This window comes from Siphateles boraxobius, unplaced genomic scaffold (assembly GCF_051911475.1).
Source record: "Siphateles boraxobius isolate OS27281-9 unplaced genomic scaffold, OSU_SipBor_1 49, whole genome shotgun sequence".
Lineage (NCBI taxonomy): Eukaryota > Metazoa > Chordata > Actinopteri > Cypriniformes > Leuciscidae > Siphateles > Siphateles boraxobius.
The window spans coordinates 1,355,738-1,381,047 of NW_027509130.1; the positions used below are offsets into that span (position 1 = coordinate 1,355,738).

The 25,310-nt window shown below is 37.5% G+C and overlaps 2 protein-coding genes across 5 annotated transcripts in view; both read right to left on the reverse strand.

Moving 5' to 3' along the window:
• The window catches only part of LOC143711086 (GTPase IMAP family member 8-like), a 44,314-nt gene extending 42,073 nt beyond the window's left edge, over nt 1-2,241 (reverse strand). The window contains exon 1 of the mRNA XM_077202389.1: nt 88-2,241. The gene's annotated coding sequence lies outside the window, so the exon portion shown is untranslated. The remainder of the gene's footprint in view (nt 1-87) is intronic.
• The window catches only part of LOC143711072 (uncharacterized), a 60,885-nt gene continuing 35,868 nt past the window's right edge, over nt 294-25,310 (reverse strand). For 2 of the 4 annotated variants that reach the window (XM_077202357.1, XM_077202359.1), the window contains exon 3: nt 294-4,135. In XM_077202357.1, coding sequence (XP_077058472.1) covers nt 633-4,135 — 3,503 coding nt within the window. In that variant the 3' untranslated portion in view covers nt 294-632. Of the gene's footprint in view, nt 4,136-6,275; nt 6,352-7,157; nt 7,206-25,310 lie in introns of those variants that run through there. The other 2 variants (XM_077202356.1, XM_077202360.1) reach the window with 2 other exon arrangements.

A 25,310-nucleotide genomic window follows, 5' to 3' on the forward strand; every position in this document is an offset into this window, starting at 1 on the left:
TCAAGACTTATTTTAACATGAATGCAGTAGAAGATGATTGTGAATATGGTCTCTTAAATATTAAATTAAGTTAATATTTCTACTCACGGTTTGTTGGACTTTGCTGTTTCTGTTTCTCCCATTCCTCTTGTTCACTCTTCATCTCCTCACACATCTCTCTCTCTGTCTTCTCCTTATCTTTCATTAGTGTATTATATTGTTTTCCTCTATCATTAAACTCTTCATCTCTTCTCTGTCTCTCTTTATCTTGATTCTGTTGTTCTTCCTCCATCATCATCTTCATTCTCTCTTTCTCTTCATTTTGTTTCTTCATCAGTTCTTCTTTCTCATTCATTGCCGTTTTAAATCGTTTTTCTGTCTCATTAAACACTTCTCTTCTCTTTCTCTTTTTGTCATGATTCTGTTGTTCTTTCTCCATCAACATCATCTTTATTCTCTCTTTCTCTTCTTCATGTTTCTTCATCAGTTCATCTCTTTCTCTGCTCATTTTCTCCACTCTATCTTCCATCAGGATCTTCATCTTGTTTTCTTTTGCTTCATGTTTAGATTGAAGATCTTCTTTCTCTCCCTCCATTCCCTCTCTTTCTTGTTTCAGTTTATGATTAAATTCATCACAGACTCCCTGTTCTTTCTCATCTTCTTTTCTTATCCTCTTCTTCTCTTTTCGTCTTTTCCTCTAGTTTTTGTTTCTTCCATTCCTCTCGTTCTCTCTTCATCTCATCACGGATCTTCTCCACACTCTCTTCTTTCTCTTTCATTTCTCTTTTATATTGTTTTTCTCTCTCAATAAACACCTCTTTTATCTTTCTCTTTCTCTTTTTGTCATGATTCTGTTGTTCTTCCTCCATCAACATCATCTTCATTTTCTCTTCTTCTAGTTTCTCTATCAGTTCTTCTCTTTCTCTGTCCAGTTTCTCCACTTTCTCCATCATCCTCATCTTTCTCTCTTTCTCTTCTTCATGTTTCTCTATCAGTTCTTCTCTTTCTCTGTCCAGTTTCGCCAGTTTCTCCATCATCCTCATCTTTCTCTCTTTCTCTTCTTCATTTTTCTTAATCAGTTGTTCTCTTTCTCTGTTAATTTTCTCAACTTTCTCCTCCATCAGGATCTTCATCTTATTTTCTTTTGCTTCATGTTTAGATTTAAGATCTTCTTTCTCTCGTTCCATTCTCTCTATCTCTTCTTTCAGTCTCTCATTGAATTCATCCCAAACTCTCTGTTCTTTCTCTCTTCTTTTCTCATCCTCTTCTTCTCTTTTCATCTTTTCTTCAAGTTTATGTTTCTCCCATTCCTCTCGTCCTCTCTTCATCTCCTCACACATCTTCTCCTCACTCTCTTCTTTCTCTTTAATTTCTCTTTTATATTGTTTTTCTCTCTCATTAAACTCTTCTTCTCTTATTTTTCTCTCTTTGTCTTGATTATGTAGTTCTTCCTCCATCCTCATCTTTATTCTCTCTTTCTCTTCTTCATGTTTCTCTATCAGTTCTTCTCTTTCTCTGTCCAGTTTCGCCAGTTTCTCCATCATCCTCATCTTTCTCTCTTTCTCTTCTTCATGTTTCTCTATCAGTTCTTCTCTTTCTCTGTCCAGTTTTTCCACTTTCTCCATCATCATCATCTTTATTCTCTCTTTCTCTTCTTCATGTTTCTTCATCAGTTGTTCTCTTTCTCTGCTCATTTTCTCCACTCTCTCCTCCATCAGGATCTTCATCTTGTTTGCTTCTGCTTCATGTTTAGATTGAATATCTTCTTTCTCTCTTTCAATTCTCTCTCTTTCTTGTTTCAGTTTCTGATTATAATAATAACAGACTCTCTGTTCTTTCTCTCTTCTTTTATTCTCCTCTTCTTCTCTTTTCGTCTTTTCCTGTAGTTTTTGTTTCTTCCATTCCTCTCGTTCCCTCTTCATCTCCTCACGCATCTTCTCCACACTCTCTTCTTTCTCTTTCATTTCTCTTTTATATTGTTTTTCTCTCTCAATAAACACCTCTTTTATCTTTCTCTCTCTCTCTTTGTCTTGATTATGTAGTTCTTCCTCCATCATCTTCATTCTCTCTTTCTCTTCTTCATGTTTCTTCATCAGTTCATCTCTTTCTCTGTTCAGTTTCTCCATCAGGATCTTCATCTTGTTTTCTTCTGCTTCATGTTTAGATTGAATATCTTCTTTCTCTCTCTCCATTATCTCTCTTTCTTGTTTCAGTTTCTGATTATAATAATAACAGACTCTCTGTTCTTTCTCTCTTATTTTCTTCTCCTCTTCTTCTCTTTTACTCTTTTCCTCTAGTTTTTGTTTCTTCCATTCCTCTCGTTCTCTCTTCATCTCATCACGCATCTTCTCCACACTCTCTTCTTTCTCTTTCATTTCTTTTTTATATTGTTTATCTCTCTCAATAAACACTTCTTTTATCTTTCTCTGTCTCTCTTTGTCATTATTCTGTCGTTCTTCCTCCATCATCTTCATTCTCTTTTTCTCTTCTTCATGTTTCTTCATCAGTTCATCTTTCTCATTCATTACCCTTTTAAATTGTTTTTCTCTCTCATTAAATGCTTCTCTTCTCCTTCTCTCTTCATCATGATTCTGTTGTTCTTCCTCCATCAACATCATCTTCATTTTCTCTTCTTCTAGTTTCTCTATCAGTTCTTCTCTTTCTCTGTCCAGTTTCGCCAGTTTCTCCATCATCCTCATCTTTCTCTCTTTCTCTTCTTCATTTTTCTTAATCAGTTCTTCTCTTTCTCTGTTCATTTTCTCCACTCTCTCCTCCATCAGGATCTTCATCTTGTTTTCTTTAGCTTCATGTTTAGATTGAAGATCTTCTTTCTCTCTTTCCATTCTCTCTCTTTCTTGTTTCAGTCTCTGATTAAATTCATCACTAACTCTCTGTTCTCTCTCTCTTCTTTTCTCATTCTCTTTTTCTCTTCTCATCATTTCCTTTTGTTTTTGTTTCTCCCATTCCTTTTGTTCTCTCCTCATCTCATGGATCTCTCTATCTTTCTCTTTCATTTGTGTTTTATATCGTTCTTCTCTCTCATTAAATACGTTTTCTCTTCTCTTTGTCTCTTTGTCATGATTCTGTCTTTCATTCCATATTATGTTCATCACTCTGTCTATTTCTGTGTTGTATTTGGTCTGAAGTTCTCCTTTTTCTGTTTTTATTTTCTCTTTTTCTTGCCTTGTTTGCTCTATTTCATGTATAAATGTCTCTCGTTCTTGTCTCATCTTGTTTAGCATCTCTCTTACTTTCACTTGTATTTGTGTTTTATATTGTTCTTCTCTTTTTATATATTCTCCTCTTTTCTTCCTCTCGTTCTCTATTCCATTCATCAGTCGTTCTGTTTCTGTGTCGTATTTCATCTGCAGTTGATCTTTTTCTCTTTTTATTTTCTCTTTTTCTTGCCTAATGTGATCAATTTCATTTGTAAGTGTCTCTCGTTCTTGTCTCATCTCTTCTTCTAGTTTGTCCATCAGTTCTTCTGTTTCTCTGACTCTGTCCATCAGGATCTTCATCTGTTGTTCTTGTTTTTCTCTCTCCATCTGTCTGAACATCTTACATGAGTAGAAACTCTCTCCGTTTGCTTTCACCATGTTGTCTATCTTCTCCAGTAGATCAGACACCTGTGTTCGGTCTCCAGGCTGATTATTATTGAACACATGATATCTGTTTCCACACGCTTCAATCAGATTCATCAGAGGAGATCCAGGTTTTCCTAAACACTGTTCAATGGGTTTGTCCTTCAGATCGTCTCCTCTGGTGAAGAGCACCATGGTGAACATTAAAGATTTCTCACCAAACGGTTCTCTGATGATCTTCACAGATTTTTCCTCCTCTCGAGTGAATCGTTGTCCTAAATTGAGCACAATGATGAACACATGCGGTCCAGGCAGGATCATGGAGATGCAGTGTCTGATTTCTCTCTGGATCTCATCATTAGTGAGTTCAGTATCAAACAGTCCAGGAGTGTCGATCACAGTAACGTGTCGGCCGTTGATGTCAGATGTTTCTCTCTGACTCTCTTTAGTCACTGACTCTTGAGATGTTTCTGCTGTAAACGCTTTTCTTCCTAAGATTGTGTTTCCAGCTGCACTTTTCCCAACTCCAGTTTTTCCCAGCAGCACAATCCTCACATCTGTGTTTTCAAGTGAGCCTGAAAATGTAAAAGATTAAAAATCATTAAAAACAAAACAAATCATACAGAAATGTAAGAAAACATCTTCATGTATTCAAGAGACAAGATCAACAGGGGAATTGGGGTAAGATGAAGATATGAAATTTCACTTTTTTCACAAATTATTCCACTTTTCTCCTGTTTCACTATTTTAATGTCAAACAAGTTTATAGTTACAGTTATATCAATCAAAATTATAAAGTGCTGTGCCTCTTTACTTTTCCATAACTGAAACTATCAAAATCGACTGCTGGCGGTAGATCCTTTTCCTATTTAGCACCAAAACTTTGGAACAGTCTTCCTAACATTGTCCGGGAAGCAGACACAGTCTGTCAGTTCAAAGCTAGACTAAAAACACATCTCTTTGATCTAGCATACACATAACACATTATAGACTTCTATAATTCAATGTTAGGCTGCACAGATCAGGTCAACAGTTCCCATAACACCTGATGTACTCGTTACCTCATAAGAAGAATGGCGTCTACGCTAATATTAGTATCTCTGTTTATCCCAGGTTTACCGCAGTTCGCCCGTATCCAGATCTGATGAAGGACCAGCGCCAGGACACGACGACAATGCAGTCCTGAAATGTCAACTAGTCTCTCCCCTGTTAAGGCCTCCCTCCCCTCCCTTTACCTCTCTACAGATAAAGTGATGTTGGGATAATTCCGGTTCGAGTGGCTACGTGGAAGCGATAAAATTCTGTATAATAAATTTTAAGGCCAGACAAGTAGTTTGTTGAGGGTTGATTTGTAGGGAAGGACTACACACCTGCGCACATATATTAAAACGCACATACCTATAGACTGAACTCGTAATGTGCATATGCACGCCATCAGCGTTCTCACTGGTTCACGTTTTTGAAGACTGAACGGTGTCGTGTTAGCGGCCCCTAAGTAATTAACTAATGATTGTTGCGACGGAAGTGAATCAATCAAACTAACTTTGCTGGACAATAACTTCCCAGCAAACACAGTATGCAAATGTGATGGCAGGAAGACGTTGAACTCAGTCAGACGTCATATTTTGGTTGAAAATGAAAGTCAGGTTGACGTCTAAACCCAACATTTGTTTGGCGTCAAGCTCCAACGTCAGACAGATGTTGAATTTTGGTTGGAATAAGCACCGCAAAACAAATGTGACATGCATGGCAGAACATTAAATCTGTGAAGAGCTCAGCTGAGGAGGATTAAACAACTCCACAAACAGCATTACCAGCTTCACTTATTACTAACCAGATTTACTTTATTTCTTTCAGATGTCTACAAAAGTTTTATTGAGAATTAACAGAGGTTCAAAGTAACAGAGGTCCTATTATGCAAAATTCACTTTTACATGGTGTTTGAACATAAATGTGTGTTGGCAGTGTGTGTATACAACCACCCTATAATGATAGAAATCCATCCAGTGCTTTTTTATATCCCCCATAAATCATAAGCACTGTCTCAGAACGAGCTGTTCTCAGAATCGGGGCAATGTGACGTCACTTTGCACAGGCCCCTCCCACGACTTTTGATTGACACTGCAGTTTGAGCATAGACCCGCCCTGAGTGAGCGGGACACAGGTCCGCATTGTTTCAATGCCGGAGCAGCTATAGACAAGAATGTCTCCTAAGCGACTGAGGTGTTTTGTTGTTGGATGTAATCCGATCATGTATTCATCTGTGATGCTCGTTAAGTACAACTAAATTAGCAAACGAGTATGTATTTTGTTATAAATTAATTATTTGATGTTGGTTTTTCGGAAGGTTTTATCATACGTCATGTAGGAATTTACCTCAACACATTCTGCTGTTCTGTTTAATGTAACCCAACCCTTATCGTGCCGATCAACTGTCCTGCACAGTTCATCTCCAACCCTAATCAAGCACCTGAAGTAACCAATTAAGGTCTTCAGGATCACTTGAAAATTAAAGGAATGTGTGTTTGATTAGGGTTGGAGATGAACTGTGCAGGACAGTCGATCGGCACGATAAGGGTTGGGCACCCCTGATGTGACCAGTGGTTGTGTTTATGATGAGCTGTTTGAACTGAACCCAGCTGTCTCTCATAGTTTTCTCCAGCTGTTAATATCTCAACCAGAAATGACTGACTGGTATTACTGATATTTACTGACCTCTGCTGGACATGTTGATATTATGTTCAACTTCTGTCTTTAGTGGATCATCTTCCTCAACTCCTGATGTCTGTTTCTTCATCATCCGGCGAGAGATAATACTGATTTTACTTAATTAGTTTAAAAATATGATAACACTTTACAATAAGGTCTAAGTTGTTAACATTAATGTATTAACTAACATGAACTAAAAATGAGCAATACATTTGTTACATTATTTATTCATCTTTGTTAATGTTAGATAATAAAAATACAGCTGTTCATTGTTTTTTCATGTTAGTTCACAGTGAGTTAACTAATGTTAACAAATACAACATTCAATTTTAATAATGTATAAGTAAATGTTGAACTTAATATTAATTAAGATTAAAAAATGCTGTAGAAGTATTGTTCATTGTAATGTTAATGAAACCTTATTTTAAAGTGATATCGAAAATATGTTGTGTGGGAGCTGGTTTTACACACAAGAAAAAAAAAACTCATTATTGTTTTTCTATTTATCTAAGCATACACTGATATTCTCAAATATATCTTATCTAATTTAACAACTGTCTTGATGACAACAAACCACTTGAGAAATTTGTAAAACAACAATAACATTATCTTTTAAATCGTAATTTTAATACCTACCTTTACACTTCATAACAACCGATAACAATTGTTCCATTTGAACAGAAAATATACTTAAATTTATTTTATGATTCTCAAGGCAACATCTGAGTTACACAGGTGTGTTTCGTTTTTCTGAAAGTGAAACCAACGATTTCTGCAGCAGAAGCAGCTCATGGTTATTAATTACACTCATAATTACACTAAAAATCTTCCTTTTGTGTCGTATATCATATTTACGTTATATTCTACACTCTGAAAAGAGTGTTTTACCTGCATGTCGATGTTTGTAATCCCCTTCATCAAAGCAGGAAGAAACCTGTGTGTGGGTGGGGTTTGTGACAAAACACTTTTCACTGCCTGAGGCTCGTTCAGGTCGGGTTCGCCATTGACATAATAAATATATAGATTCCCCATTGGCCGCTGGATCATACACTTTAAAAATGAATACACTATATCTAATCAATAAAATTGTGGCAACAGATTGCAAGCAATATTATTAATTAAATGTAACAAATTAGAATTGATTAATAATTACTCAAATTAATTCCTTAAAAGTTAACCATTTAAGTAAGTGTTGCTGTTGTATCTGAATTGTTACAATACCTCTTTTATATTGTTACCCTCTAATACAATAAAAATTGAGTAATAAAAAAATAATTAACCATTTAAAATGAGTAAAATTTACAACAAGTTTACAACAAGGAGAAAACCATAATTTAAGGTTTTTGTTTTAGTTTGGCTCTTGAACTTAAATCAGTGACTTTAGATTTTGTTTTGGCTGCTGTACCTGCTCATGAGTTATAACAGCCATATGAACAGATAGAAAAGGTGATCTGATGGTGTTGGTTGTGTTGTAACATAATCATTATTTCAGAATCATTTGACCTGAATCACTGAACTCATATAGATCCCAATTTACTTGGGAACCTAATTTACCAGTTTAGGTTTACTTTATTAATTCTAGCAGCACTGTTCTTGCACAGCATATTATTTTGAACTGTTAAAATGTAATCCAAAGAATTCTTAAACATGTCTCATATACAAAAAAAAAAAAAATACAAAAAACAAAAAAAAAACAAAAAAAATATATATATATATATTTTTTTTGTAGACACACAGACATCAATAATCAGCCTGTGAATCTCAACAATGATGACAAAACTCATTCATGGGTCACATCATGCATTGCTGCATGAATAAATAATGAGCTTATGATCAGAGTTTTAACTGTCAGATGAACAAATAGAACGTTTATCAGGTGGTGTTGGTTATTTTTTGACATAATCATAATTTTAAAGTTAAGCTCATTAACTTTAACACTCTTGAGTGTTAATTTAACACTCATATTTTAACACTGAGTCTGGAGCCATATAAACTCCCAGGAGAGTTAATTTAACACTGGAGTTTTTGCTGTAGATCTGCTTATTTTTCAACCCTATAGAAGAAAATAAACATAATCCTAGGAAAAAGAAAGCTTCGAGCCCAGAAGTTTCCAAGTAACACACACAGCAAAAACTCCAGTGTTAAATTAACTCTCCTGGGAGTTTATATGGCTCCAGACTCAAGAGTGTAAAGTGTTAAAATATGAGTGTTAAATTAACACTCAAGAGTGTTAAAGTTAATGAGATAATTAAGTGATTACTTGAGTGATAATTGAGCATTATTGAAGACACCTGATGTTAACAAGCAGAATCACTGAAGGAGAAAATCACAAATTGTACGTCACCATTAGGAAGATCAGTGTGTGCTTTAGTTGGGTTCTTGACCCTTTTATTTTTTTTTCTTTAGATTTTGTTTGTCTGCTGTTATTGAGTTATAGCAGCCAGATGAACAAAGACAAAAAGTGATTGGATGGTGTCGGTTATGTTTTGACATAATCATGTCGTGATTTGAAAATCTAAACTTACTGTGATAGTTTAACTTGTTAATTACAACTGCTCTGTGATTCTACAGCATAGGACTTTCAATGCTTTTAATATAATCAAAAATATCTAAAAATACTTTAAAAAAATTATATTTTTATTTAGAAACACAGACATCAATAATCAGACTGTGAATCTCAACAATGGTAATAAAGCATGTTGCAGTGCATTCTGGCAGCCACCAATCACATCTCATTAATGGCTCCCATCATGCATTGCGATATGAATAAATTATGATCTGAATTGTCTATATAATTTACTTTTCCTAATTGAATATTCTGCTCGTCACCATTGTTGAGATGCATAGATTGAATCTTGAAGTCTGTGTGTGCCTAAAATAAAGACTTTTTTATTTTTGAAAACAACTTTTAAGAAATCCTTTGTATTATATAGAAAATTCTAGATCTTTGACGTATAATCAATGATGTTGTAATTAACAATATGTATGTATGTCACAAGATTCTTAATGAGTTCAGTGATCAAGTTCATATGATGATTACATCATAACATAATCAACAACGTCAAATCACTTTTTTCCTTTATTCATCTGGTTGTTATAACTAAGTAACAACAGACAAACAAAATCTAATGTTAAAAATTTAAGGGTCAAAAGCCCAACTAAAGCACACACTGATCTCCATAATGGTGACGTACAATTTGTGATTTTCTCCTTCAGTGATTCTGCTTATTAACATCAGGTGTCTTCAATAATGCTCAAACATCCCTCAATTAATCACGTAATTATCTCATTACCTCATATTTTAACACTTTACACTCTTGAGTCTGGAGCCATATAAACTCCCAGGAGAGTTAATTTAACACTGGAGTTTTTGCAGTGCAGAAGTAATGACTTTATGAACTTATTCACTTATAACAGTTATGTAGTGGTGCTTGGAGAAGAGGTAAACTCTTAATTTATGCCGTTTAGATTCAAGATGAATGGCGTGCTCAATTCCTTTTTGAGTTTGATTTGGGTGCTCTTCGGTCCAAGGTAGAACATACAAGAGACAGTATAGAGAAAGAATTCTCTGATAACCGAGGCACTCCTTAATTAAAATGTCTTTATTGCAAAAATGACATGTCCTAAACGGACAAATTTAAAACGCCCACGCGTAGCGGCATGGAGCCTTCTTCAGGGCATAGTGAAGCAGATAGAAAACTGATCTTATAATGACAAAGACACACAAGTAGAAACAAACACACAGGTGCTGGCCATCAGTGTTAAGGGTCTACAGGTAATTGCTAAGACACGCCTCTCACACGGTTTCCAGCACTAAAAATATAAATCACAATAATAAACAGAAACACAGGCAACAAATAGCATGCATATATACTCATGCATACATTGCCAGGGCACGTCTCGCATGGTTCTCAGCAAAGAATCTGTTGATCACAATGTTAAAAGAAAAACATACAAGCAACAAAATAGCATGCATATACACTCATGCATATATTGATAGAACACGCCTCTCACATGATTCACAGCAAGCTGTTAGTCACATTGTAAGTAAAAGCACAAGCAACAGGTAGAACGCATATATTCATGCATACACATGCATATACATTCATGCATACACATATATATATACAATACACATGAGAAATAGGTAATCACAAGAAAAAACAATATTACAGAGTCACAAAAAAGGTCTATAATCTATCTCCTCATTTAATCCTGGATAGTCCATTGCTTTAAAACTCCATATCCAAAAGGTTTCACGTTGCAATAACCGTTTTAAAATGTCACCTCCACGTATTGATTTTTTAATAATTTCAATGCCCTGAATTCTCAAGGATGATGGGTCACTATGATGTATTGCTTTATAATGTTTGGCCATAGGGTAATCTTTGTTGTTGACTCGGATTGCGTATTTGTGTTCATAAAACCGCTCTTTTAGTTTTCTTTTAGTTCTGCCCACATAGAAACACCCACATGGTCATTGTAGGCGGTAGACCACATATTCAGAGTTGCAGTTAATAAAGCCATTCATCTTAAATTCTCTCTGCGTTCTCAAATCACAAAAAATCTTACTCTGAAAGACACCCTCACAATGACTGCAAGACCCACACCTATAGGTCCCCCACAATCCTTTTTCTAACCATGTTTTTTGTTTAGGACCTGGAAGGTAGCTTTTTACAAGTTTGTCCCTTATGGATGGTGCCTTCTTGAACACAGTCGTAGGCGGCTCTGGAAAAACGTTTCTCAGAATAGGATCACTTTGAATTAACCCCCAATTGGACTTAATTATTTGTTTCATCTCAAAAGCACTACTTCTATATTGGGTAACAAAGACAGGTCTGGAGTTGTTTTTAGCCATGTCTTTCCTCCGCTTTTTCTTTTTTAGTAGGTCAGAGCGTGTTACGGAGCGTGCTTTTATTATTGCTTTTTCTATTATCATTGGTGAGTAGCCCCTAGCCCTGAACCTTAATGTCATATCTTGAGCCTGCATTTCGAAATCAGAATCTTTGTTACAGATGCGTCTAAGACGCTGAAATTGTCCAAATGGAATGTTATCTTTCAGGCTCCTTGGATGGAAGCTGTCAGCCCTCAATAAAGTATTTCTATCTGTGCTTTTCCTATATATTGTTGTGTACAAGAGATTATTATCATCTATGGAGATAGTCAAATCCAAAAAATTTATAGATAATTTTGAATGTTCAATGGATAGTTTTATATTTGGGTTAGTTGTATTGATGTACTCATGAAACTGCAAAAGTTCTTCCTCATCCCCAGACCAAACAAAGAGAATATCATCAATAAAGCGTCCCCAAAACATTATCCTATCACAGAATCTGTTACTAGATCGATTATATATGTATTGCTCTTCCCAGTGACCTAAAAATAAATTGCCATAATTAGGAGCAAAACATGCACCCATCGCTGTGCCCTTAAGCTGTCTAAAGAAATTGTCTTGGAAGAGGAACACATTATTGTGTAAAATCCATTCTGTGAGAGAAAGTAAAAAATGGTTGGGCGGTGACGTCTCCGACCTATGTACCAAAGGTAATAGCAGAGCAGATAATAATAAAACCTGCTGACAAAGGGGGTGCAGTTGTAGTAATGGATAAATGTTCATATATTATTGAAGCTCAAAGACAACTAGGAAATAATATTTATTATGAACAATTGCAGAGAAATCCAATTATGAAAATGAAAAACGAACTGAGGGACATTTTATCTTTTGGTAGAGACCAAAAATGGATCTCAGACGATGAATTTGCTTTTCTAATGAATGAGAATCCCCAAATGCCATGTTTCTACATGTTGCCTAAGATCCATAAGAATTTAGAACAACCTGAGGGTAGACCCATTATCTCAGGCAATGGATCTTTGACTGAGCCCTGCTCCCAAATTGTGGACTTTTTTATAAAACCTTTAGTGTGGGATCTCCCTTCTTTCATTGAAGACACTACTGATGTGTTATGTAAACTTATGAATATCACAGATGTAAAAAATTGTTATTTGGTGACCTTAGATGTAGCCTCCCTATATACCAATATTAAACACCAGGAAGGCCTTTTAGCCTTACAACATTATTTGGTACATAGGTCGGAGACGTCACCGCCCAACCATTTTTTACTTTCTCTCACAGAATGGATTTTACACAATAATGTGTTCCTCTTCCAAGGGGTAGGCTACAGCCCTGGGTGTTTTCACACGCACATCAGAGGGGATTTAGAAGTGGGTATACGCAATGCCGATTGGACAAGAAGTGGGTATACGCAATGCCGACTGGACAAGAAGTGGGTATACGCAATGCCGACTGGACAAGAAGTGGGTATACGCAATGCCGACTGGACAAGAAGTGGGTATATGCCGTATACCTGCACAGCCATCTCCCCAGTGTTAAATTGACACTCCTCGTGTACATATAGGTCCAACTACAGAGTGTTAAAAATTAACACTCAAGCAGTGTTGAAGTTAATGAGATAATTAAGTGATTAATTAAGTGATGATTGGCCATTAGTGGTGACACCTACTGTTAATAAGCAGAATCCTTGAAGGAAAGAGAAACATCAAGAACAGAAAAAAGAGAAACACAAGAACTACTGACTTCAAGCAATTACACATTATTGCACTTAACATTACCAGTTGGACTTTATTCCTGTCATACATCTACACACATTCTTATTTAGATTTAAAAGAAGTTTAGATGGTAATGTTTTATGGAATGTTTCGTTTCAGGTTACCATTATGGTGATCAGTGTTTGCTTTAGTTGGGCTCATGACCCTTTCCTTTTTAATATTAGTTATTCTCTGGCTGCTCCAGCTCTGAGTTTATAAAGCACCTTTGTTGTGGTAAGAGAAACTAAGGCCTGGAATGTATTTCCTGAAAGCTTGGCACGCCTAATTTGATCATACAGACCTTCCGATGCAAATGTTCTACGATCAAGTAAGGCTTAAAATGCTTTTGGGAATCGAAGCCCAGGTCATGATGGTTATGCTTAGGTGATGAAGTTACAATCCTGTAGTGTCCTGATGCACTGAACCAGCATTTTTATCTTATTATACAACAGATTTATTCATATACATAACAGTAGTTTAACCAGCAATGCTTAAACATATTTGAAATTCTACAATCACACACAGACATCAAGAATATATATATGAATCTCACCAATGGTGACAATCACACAAATGATTCAATGTTGCAGTGCATGATGGGAGCCACCAATCAAAATGCATCCCTGGCTGACATCATGCATTGCAGCATGAATAAATTATGCAGCTGAATTGTCCTGTAATTTTCATTGTTTTTTCCTGTTTGCTTTTATTTTGCTATTGTTTTATTATGACTTTAGTAGCTTGTTTCGTGATGTTCAGAAATTATCTATTTGTCACTAGTCTGTTTATTGTCACCATTGTTGAGATTCATATGCTGATTCTTGATGTCTGTGTGTTTAAACACAATAGTGTTTGTGCTCAAAAATATTTTCAAAATTGTTCATATTGCTGTTGAACAATTTTCAGATATCAACTGTGCTCCTACAGTAGTCACATTCAAATCCAGACTCAAAACACATCTGTTTAGCTGTGCATTTACCGAATGAGCACTGTGCCACTGCTCGTCCAACTGTTACCGTATTTTATGTTTTAATTATTCCGATTTCATTTGATTATTTCAGTATTTTATCTTTTATTCTAAACTGTTTTAATTATTCTGATTTCTTTTGATTATTTTAATTTCTTCTATGTAAAGCACTTTGAATTACCATTGTGTATGAAATGTGCTATATAAATAAACTTGCCTTGCCTTGTTGGATCTCAAACTGTAAAACCTCATGGTTACAAATCACCAATATTGAAATGCAACATAAGCATATAGTCATAGATTTTGACTCTGAATGACATCAGTGAACCATGTCACTAGATGATGGTAATGTTAAAATGACACCATATTGTGAACAGGTTTTCTCTTGGAGTACCAAACACGCTTTATAAACACAATATTGGAACAGTCAGAGAAAAACTAACAAAAAATGAAAAGGGTCAAGAGCCCAACTAAAGCAAACACTGACCACCAAAATGGTGAATTGAAACGAAAAATTCCATAAAACATTACCGTCGAAACTTCTGTTGAATCTCAATAATTTTTTTAGATGTATGACAGGAATAAAGTCAAACTGGTAATAATAAGTGCAATAGTGACTACGTTTACATGCAGCCAATTTTCGGGTTATGGTCGGGTTAAGGTCACTATTCGGGTTTCTGAAACATTAGGAATAACCCGTTTACATGCTTGAGCAGAGAGAGTTACTCCTGTATACATGGAATTGCAATATCCCGATGTAAACGGCGACGCACGGTTAGCGTCTGGACGTACGGACAACCTTAAGACGCAATATGCGTCATTTCCGATTCTTCTTCCTGTATCCAAAGACAACAACAACAGCAGCAGCACGCGGATAATGAATAGTTCGGGGCAGATAGCGATCGCCTTTGTTTGCGCTTTGGTGCTGGTACTGACCTCGCTCCAAAAGTATGCTGTGCTCCGTCTCGCCATGTTTACTTCCGGTATACTGTACGCGGGTTTTTGTATGCGCCGAGAAGTTCCTCTACTCAAAAGACCAAGATTCCTTGCGAATAGAACATGCGCAGAACACAAATCATTATGGGGATATGCCGATACGCGTTTACATGACCAAAAATTCGGGTTAGAAAAGGGGTACCCCAGGGATCATATCCCGGTTTTTAAAATCCGGGATATGAGCATATTCGGGTTTTTGCCGGTGTTTACATGGCCGTGCGTGACCGGGTTATTGCTAATATCCCGGTTTTGAGCGGGTTATTGGCTGCATGTAAATGTAGTCAATGTGTAAAGGCTCGAAGTCAGTTGTAGTTCTTGTGTTTCTCTTTCCTTCAATGATTCTGCTTATTAACATTAGGTGTCACCACTAATGCTCAATCATCACTTAATTAATCGCTTAATTATCTCATTAACTTCAACACTGCTTCAGTGTTAATTTTTAACACTCTGTAGTTGGACCTATATGTACACCGAGTATTAATTTAACACTGGGGATTTTGCTGTGTGCGTATACCCTGCACTACACCAGTGACTTATAAGATTGATAATATCAGGAACAAAATTATAACTATGCAACCGTCTACTACAGTAGCGCATCAGGCCGTGCATTGTAGTCTCCTTGAAGAAAACTTTGATTCATTCGTTGCTATAGGAGAGGAAGAATTTACTAAACTCGTTAAATCATCTAAATCGACAAATTTTATTTTAGACCCTATACCGACTAAGCTAGACAGCAAAAACTCCAGTGTTAAATTAACTCTCCTGGGAGCAGAGTTTTATAGTCCATGCAGGGGTCAGAAAGTAAAAGTCCTGCCATATGTTTATTCCACCCAGCTGATTACACTAATTAGTTCTCTCCTGTCTGAATTAGCAAATCCAGGTGATTGGAACAAAATACTGAGGAAAACTTTTACTTTCTGAACGTGGACTTTACACATCTGACTACATGTCAGCTAGGGCTGGGCGATATATCGCACGACATTGTTATGCGCATCTCGTCAGTTAAGCCGGTTCCCTGATTAGTGGTAAATCGCCTTCACCTGCTTTCAGATGGAGCGGCATTTACTCTACAGCACAAACTCCAGTGTTAAATTAACACTCAAGAGTGTTAAAGTTAATGAGATAATCAAGTGATTAATTTAGTGATGTTTGAGCATTATTGAAGACACCTGATGTTAACAAGCAGAATCACTGAAGGAGAAAATCACAAATTGTAAGCCACCGTTATGTCGATCAGTGTTTGCTTTAGTTGGGCTCTTAACCTTATACATTCAATTTACATTTATTTCTAACATTCAAATGAACAAAGGAAAGTATGATCTGATGGTGTTGGTTATGTTTTGGCATAATCATGCTGTGCCCTGAAAATGAAACTTATTGAGTTAGTTTGGCTTAACTTATTAGCAATAGCTTTGTGATTCTACAGCATATATGAATATAGATATGTTTCTTATGATCCAAAATATTTAATAAACATTGTTCTGATCAAAACACTTTCAAATCAACTTATTTAGAAACACAGACATCAATAATCAGCCTGTGAATCTCAACAATGGTGACAATAATAAAATATATTGCAGTGGCTGCCACCAATCACAACTCATTAATGGCTCCCATCATGCATTGCGATATGAATAAATTATGATCTGAATTGTCTATGTAATTTACTTTTCCTAATTGAATATTCTGCTTGTCACCATTGTTGAGATGCATAGACTGAATCTTGAACTGTGTGTGTGCCTAAAAGAAAAAATGTATATTTTTTTTTAGAAAACAACTTTTAAGAAATCCTTTATATTATATCTGAAATTCTGGATATTTATGCAGAATCAGTTATGCTGTAACCAACAACATAAATCAAAAACATAAAGTTCAAGTGATGATTGTCATAATATAACCAACACCATCAGATCATTTTTTTTCTTTGTTCATCTGGCAGTTATAACTCAGATACAACAGCCAAACAAAATCTAAAGTTAATTAGAGTTGTGACGTTCGCGAACGAACCGATTCTTTTGAAGAAATTGAACTTGTGAAGATCTTAGCAGAGAAGGATTAAACAACTCCACAAACAGCATTACCAGCTTCACTTATTTCCACCCAGACTGACTTTATTTTTATTAAAGACGTTTTTTTGGGAATTAACAGAGGTTTAACTCTAATGCGTTTCATTTGAAGTCACCATATCAGTGATTAGTGTTTCCATTAGTTGGGCTCTTAACTCTTATTATATCTTTTGTCTGTTTTGTCCGCTGTGACAGTGTGTTTATCAAACACATTTGCTGCAGCAAAGAAAGCTAAAGTGAAACGAGGTCAGGTGATGATGGTTCCCTGTTGATGGCTTTCATGAAATAACCTGATTCACCAAGGTATTTTAATCTAACAATTATGTTGTCACATTAAAACTTTTTCACAACACAAACCCTGTGTTACTGCAGCATGAGATCCAGCGATATTAGAACAATAAGTTAGAAGACTTTAACAAAAATGAGCACGAAAAAATTAGTTTAGTATGACTCACACAGACATCAACAATCAACGTATGAATCTCAACAATGGTGACAATCAAAAGTACTTTGCTGCAATGCATGCTGGGTACCAGCATAGTACAAAACTCCCAGCATGCATTGCAACATGAATAAAAAAGCTGAATTGTCCTATTATTTTGTTTCATTCTAAATATTTGCTTTTATTTTTTGCTGTTGTTTTTGTTGTGAATTAGTAGCTTTTCAGTGATTTTCTAAATTATTCTGTTTATCTAAATATTTGTGATTGTCACCATTGTTGAGATTCATACGCTGATTGGTGATATCTGTGTGCGTCTATATAGACCAAATTTTATTTCATGTTTGTTAAAAGATTTAAAACGATTGCTAGATTTCATGCTGCAGTAACACAGGGTTTGTGATGTGAATATATTAGTGGAACAACATAATTGTTAGATTAAAATACCTCAGTGAATCAATCTGTTTCATGATGATTATAAAACCATCAACAGCTAACCATGATCATCTGATCTCATTTCACTTTAGCTTTCTTTGCTGCTGCAAATGTGTTTGACAAACACACCATCAAAGCAGCCAAAATAGACAAAAGATATAATAAGAGTTAAGAGCCCAACTAATGGAAACACTAATCACTGTTATGGTGACTTCAAATGAAACGCATTAGAGTTAAATCAGAATCAGAATCAGAATCAGAAAGAGCTTTATTGCCAAGTGTGCTTGCACACACAAGGAATTTGTTTTGGTACTGAGGCTTCCAGTGGACATATACAAATACAACATGAAACATAATACTACAAATTATAAGAATAAAAAATAAAAATGTAAATATATGAGAATAAAACTATCACAGTTGGGTTTAGTCAGAATAGACATTTTCAGATTTACAGATTATGAACCTATTTACAGTGTTTTGAATATTATAAATAAATAAATCTACATATACGTATCACCTGAGTTGTGGGATATTGCACTAAACAGTGGGAGTATTGCACTTACAGGCATATGCCTTGGGAGGAGTGTTAACTGTTCAGGAGGGAAATGGCCTGTGGGAAGAAACTGTTCCTGTGCCGAGATGTTCTTGTGGCCAGTGATCTGAGTCTCCGTCTTGACGGTAACAGTTCAAACAGGTGGTGTCCAGGGTGAGTGGAGTCTGTGATGATTTTACCTGCTCTCTTCCTCACTCTGGAAGAGTACAGGTCCTGGAGGTTTGGCAGGGGGGCACCAATAATCCTCTCCGCAGTCCGGACTGTCCGTTGTAGTCTCCTGATGTCTGATTTGGTAGCTGAACCAAACCAGACAGTGATGGAAGCGCACAAGACAGACTCAATGACGGCTGAGTAGAACTGAATCAGCAGATCCTGTGGCAGGTTGAACTTCCTCAGCTGGCGAAGGAAGTACAGTCTCTGCTGGGCCTTTTTCACAGTGGAGTCAATGTGATTGTCCCACTTCAGGTCCTGAGAGATGATAGTGCCCAGGAACCTGAATGACTCCACTGCTTCCACAGTGCTGTTCATGATGGTGAGTGGGAGGAGTGCTGAGCTGTTCCTCCTGAAGTCCACGATCATCTCCACTGTTTTGAGCGTGTTCAGCTCAAGGTTGTTATAACTGCACCAGGCAGCCAGCTGTTCAACCTCCAGTCTGTAAGCAGACTCGTCACCGTTTCGGATGAGACCGATGACAGTGGTGTCGTCTGCAAATTTCAGGAGCTTGACAGTGGGGTCTTTAGAAGTGCAGTCATTAGTGTACAGGGAGAAGAGCAGTGGGGAGAGAACGCACCCTTGGGGAGCACCAGTGCTGATTGTGAGTGTCTTGGATGTGTGTTTCCCCAGTCTCACTCGCTGCTGCCGGTCCGTCAGGAAGCTGGTGATCCACTGACAGATCGAGGATGGTATGGAGAGCTGGGTCAGTTTGGCTGTGAGAAGACCAGGCATGATGGTATTGAAGGCCGAACTGAAGTCCACAAAGAGGATCCTTGCATAAGTCCCTGGTCTGTCGAGATGTTGCAGGATATAATGCAGTCCCATGTTGACTGCATCATCCACAGACCTGTTTGCTCTGTAAGCAAACTGAAAGGGATCCAGCAGGGGTCCAGTGATGTCCTTCAGGTGGGCCAGCACCAGTCTTTCAAACGACTTCATGACCACAGACGTGAGAGCGACAGGTCTGTAGTCATTAAGTCCAGTGATTTTGGGTTTTTTGGGGACAGGAATGATAGTGGAGCGTTTGAAGCAGCAGGGAACTTCACACTGCTCCAATGATCTGTTGAAGATCTGCGTGAAGACCGGGGCCAGTTGGTCAGCGCAGGCTTTTAAACAAGCAGATGAGATGCCGTCTGGGCCTGAGGCTTTCCTAGTCTTCTGTTTTTTGAAGACTCGGCTCACGTCCTCCACACAGACCTTAAGCTCAGGTTGGATGGCAGGAGGGGGGAGTGATAATTGGAGAACAGGAGGTGATGCTGAATGTGTGAAGTGCAGATCAGACCGGGTGTGTGGTGTGAATGAGGGCTTTTCAAACCGGCAGTAAAATGAATTTAAATCGTCAGCCAGGTGTTGATTGTCCACAGATCGAGGGGATGGTGACTTGTAGTTGGTAATGTTCCTCAGGCCATTCCAGACTGATGATGGGTCGTTGGATGAAAACTGGTTTTTCAGTTTATCAGAGTAGTTCCTTTTAGCAACTCTGATCTCCTTTGTCAATCTGTTTCTGGCCTGGTTATACAAGATTTTATCCCCACTTCTGTAAGCATCCTCTTTGGCATGACGAAGGTGTTTGAGTTTCCCAGTAAACCATGGTTTATCATTAGTGAATGATAAGAATGTCCTGGTAGGAATGCATGTATCCTCACAGAAACTTATATATGATGTTACAGTATCTGTGAGCTCATCCAGATCATTGGTAGCAGCTTCAAAAACAGTCCAATCAGTGCAATCAAAGCAGGCCTGTAGATTCTGCTCTGCTTCATTAGTCCATCTTTTCACAGTCCTTATTCCAGGTTTAGCTGATTTCAGTTTCTGCCTGTAGGTCGGTATGAGATGAACCAAACAGTGATCAGAGAGCCCCAAAGCTGCCCGTGGGACGGAGTGATATGCATTTCTTATTGTGGTGTAACAGTGGTCCAGTATATTACTGTCTCTGGTGGGACATGTAACGTGCTGTCTGTATTTTGGTAGTTCACGGGAAAGATTTGCTTTGTTAAAATCCCCAAGAATGATTAAAAGAGAGTCTGGGTACCTTTGTTCCGTTTCAGATATTTGTTCAGCCAGCTGTTGTAGCGCCGCGCTCGCGCACGCGTCAGGAGGGATGTAAACATTCACGAGAATGAAAGAGGAAAATTCCTGAGGCGAGTAGAAGGGTTTACAGTTTATGAAATGGCCTCTAAATTAGGAGAGCACATCTTCTTCAGTGTTGTTACATCTGAACACCAACTTTCGTTAATGTAGAAACACAATCCACCACCTCTCGTTTTCCCCGTTAGCTCCGCGATGCGATCCGCTCGGAACAGCTGGAAGCCCGGCAGATGTATTGCGTTGTCCGGTATGGCTTCACTCAGCCAGGTTTCAGTGAAGCACAAAGCAGCAGAGTTTAAAAAATCCTTGTTTGTGTGGGTGAGGAGAAGAAGTTCATCCGTTTTGTTAGGAAGGGATCGGAGATTCGCGAGATGAATGCTGGGGAGTGCAGTGCGCAGGCCGCGCCCGCGGAGTTTAACCAGCGCGCCGGCTCGCTTCCCGCGTTTGCGTCTGAACGCGCGTTTGAACAACAACGCTGCCCCTCCGACGAGAATGTCCAGCAAAACGTCCGAATAATCAAAAACTGTAGAAAAGGTTTCTGGTGTGTGTTTCCTAATGTCCAGTAGTTCGTCTTTGGTGAAACTGATAGGAAAAGAATGACTAAACGCAGAACAAACGAACAAAAACAACACAATAGCTGGAGAGCTCCACACCGAGGCAGCCATCCGCGGCGCCATCTTGGATCTTTGTTTTTTTTTTTTTTTTTTTTTTTTTTAAACCTCTAAACCTTTAAACCTTTAAACCTCTGTTAATTCCCAATAAAACTTTTGTAGACGTCTGACAGAAATAAAGTCAGTCTGGATAGTAATAAGTGAAGCTGGTAATGTTGTTTGTGGAGTTGTTTAATCCTCCTCTGCTGAGATCTTCACAGATTGAATGTCTTCTTTTCTCTTGGATTTCATCTGAGGTTGTGGCTGAAATTACTCAATATTTAATGTACACAAATTTTTGGGCTACGATAAGGTCCAGTTCTAGTTTATTTCTTTGCTCTTGGCTGACATGTAGCATTGCTATGCAGAGGTGTAAAGTCCAGGTTCAGAAAGTAAAAGTCCTCCTCAGTATTTTGTTCCAATCACCTGGATTTGCTAATTCAGACAGGAGATAGAACTAATTAGTGAAATCAGATGACTGAGTTTATGGGTGGAATAAACATATGGCAGGACTTCTACTCATTGGCTCCTGGATTTCCCACCTCTGCATATCGCATTAATTATCGCTGGCGATACGTCCACGATATTGATGCGATATGGCTCAGCTTGTCAGTTAACTACGGCTCTTTGTAGTAAATGCCGCTCCATCTGAAAGCAGGAGAAGGCGATTTACTACTAATCAAGGAACCGGCTTTACTGACGAGATGCGCATAACAATATCGTGCGATATATCGCCCAGCCCTAATGTCAGCCAAGAGTAAAGAAATAAACCAGAACTGGACCTTATCGTAGCCAAAAAATCGGTGTATATTAAATATGGAGTCATTTCAGCCTTAATATGTTAACAAGCAGAATCACTAAGAGAAAGAAGAGAACAGAAAAAGAGATGAGCAGAAACATAAGAACTGCAACTGACTTCAGACACAAACTCAGATGAAATCAACTGAAGAGAAAAGAAGAAATTAAATCTGTGAAGATAACATAATTAGATAGATTAAAGTAATTGTTTAATTAAATCAAATACATAATTGTTAGATTAAAATACCTCAGTGAATCAAGGTTATTTCATGATGATTATAAATCCATCAACAGGTAACCAGCATCGCCTGATCTCATTTCACTTCAGCTTTCTTTGCTGCTGCAAATGTGTTTAACAAACACACTGTCACAGCGATATAAGAGCACAGAACACATATTAAAGTCGGCATGAAATCAAATTTTACAAATCTTCTTTTTATATGTAATATTATATTGTTTATTATAAATGATTTATCTGTGCACTTCATTATTTTTTTTAAATTCATGTACCCTTATAATCTTTAATCAAATACATTACCCTTCCCTCCCCCCTCGAAACAACCTCTCTTCTCTTTCGGTCACGTGCCATGGCAAAAGGGTGCGGCCAGAGCCGATGAGGGTGCGGCTATCGGTGTCTGTCTCGTTTCTGCTCTCGAGGGTGAACTTGACTGATAACTTGACTCATCTTGGTTCGCGGGAGGCTCATAAAAATATGGGCTGATTCCTGCCTGAAAATTTAGCTGCCCGACCTCGTTCTCGTCGCCGGGCTCCTTGACGGGTAACGATGGGGAGACCGGTGGAGAGAAATCCTCCACGGGGCAGATCCTCCAACTGAGTGTAAACTGGCATTCAAGTCTGCCTCCATTTTGTTTGCAACGCCCAACCTCCAACGATTTAATCAATTCCCAAAGGACGAAAAAGCCCCGCCCTAAATTTTTTTCTAATTTCAGAAGCCGTTTCACTCGACGGAAAAAACAAGGAAAAAATGACAATCTCAACTTCCGTTTCATGCCGAGTTTAAGAGTTAAGAGCCCAACTAATGAAAACGCTAAGCACTATGGTGACTTCAATTGAAACACATTAGTGTTAAACCTCTGTTAATTCTCAATAAAACTTCTGTAGACGTCTGACAGAAATAAAGTCAGTCTGGTTAGTAATAAGTGAAGCCTGTAATCCTGTTTGTGGAGTTGTTTAACCTCCTAAGACCTGGTTGTCCACATACGTGGACATCACATTATTGGTTGTGTGCAGCATAATACTTAATTCTGTGCAGAGGTGGAAAGTCCAGGGGTCAGAAAGTAAAAGTCCTGCCATATTTTTATTCCACCCACAGCAAAAACTCCAGTGTTAAATGAACTTTACTGGGAGTTTATTTGGATCCAGACTCAAGAGTGTTAAAGTTAATGAGATAATTAAGTGAATAATTGAGTGATGATTGAGATATTATTGAAGACACCAGATGTTAACTAGCAGAATCACTGAAGGAGAAAATCTATATTTTAGTCACCGTTATGGTGATCAGTGTTTGCTGTAGTTGGGCTGGTGACCTTTAAATGTTTATCTAAAGATTTTGTTTGGCTGTTTTAACAGCTGAATGAACAAAGAGATCAGATCAGATCAGATCAGATGTTGTAGATCATGTTTAGACATAATCATCATTTGACCTGATTCACTGAACTCATTTAAAGCCTACTCTCTGACTTAAATGTATAATGATCATAACAGCATCACAGTGATTCTATAATATTAGATCCAGATTTTTCAAAATAAACCAAATGATATCTTAAACATTGTTCTGATAAATAAATAATAATCTTTCTTTTAGGCACACACAGACATCAAGATTCAGTGTATGAATCTCAACAATGGTGACAAACAGAATATTCAATTAGGAAAAGGAAATTACTAAGACAATTCAGATCATAACTTATTCATACCGCAATGCATGATGGGAGCCATGAATGAGTTTTGATTGGTGGCACCCAGAATGCACTGCAACATGCTATATAATTGTCACCATTGTTGAGAATCACAGGCTGATTCTTGATGTCTGTGTGTGCCCATAAAGTAATTAGAATAGAATAGCTTTTAAGAAATCTTTTGGATAATATTTAAATTTCTGAAAATGTTATACTGTGTAATCAAAAGGTTAAACTCTACAAATGAGTTTTGTGACAAATGATGATTATGTCAAAACATAACCAACACCAGCGCATCAGCTTTCCTTGTTGTTCATCTGGCTGTTATAACTCATGTACAGCAGCCAAACAACATCAAAAGTTAATGATTAAAGGGTCAAGAGTCCAACTAAAGCAGACACTGATCACTATAATGGTGACTTAAAAAATGTGACGTTCTCCTTCAGTGATTCTGCTTGTTATCATCAGGTGTCTTCAATAATGCTCAATCATCACTCAATTATTCACTTAATTATCTCATTAACTTTAACACTCGTGAGTCTGGATCAAAATAAACTCCCAGTAAAGTTCATTTAACACTGGAGTTTTTGCTGTGGGTGGAATAAAAATTTGGCAGGACTTTTACTTTCTGACCCCTGGACTTTCCACCTCTGACCAAAACTCGGGTCTTAGGAGGTTAATCCTCCTCTGCTGAGATCTTCACAGATTTAATGTCTTCTTTTCTCTTCAGTTGATTTCATCTAAGGCTGTGGCTGAAATTACTCCATATTTAATATACACACATGTTGTGGCTTCGATAAGGTCCAGTTCGGGTTTATTTCTTTGCTCTTGGCTGACATGTGGCATTGCTATGCAGAGGTGTAAAGTCCAGGTTCAGAAAGTAAAAGTCCTCCTCAGTATTTTGTTCCAATCACCTGGATTTGCTAATTCAGACAGGAGACAGAACTAATTAGTAAAATCAGCTGACTGAGTTCATCGATGGAATAAACTATGGCAGGACTTCTACTTTCTGACCCCTGGACTATACAACTCTGCAAACCTGCGCACATATTCAAACGCATAGAACCAATTCTTAATGCGCATGTGAATGCCATCAGCGTTTATCACAGGTTCGCGTTTAATGTCTGTGTAGAGAGGATGGTGTCATCTTAGCGGCCCCTAATTTAATAACAAATCAATGATCTTTGCGACGGAAGCGAATCAACCAAATCTAGCTTTGGCTGGAGGATGGCTTTGTTGAAGAGCCACTGTGAAGCCAAGACAATCTCTGTTACCATAAATTATACGTTTATCTCTGTAAAGCTGCTTTAA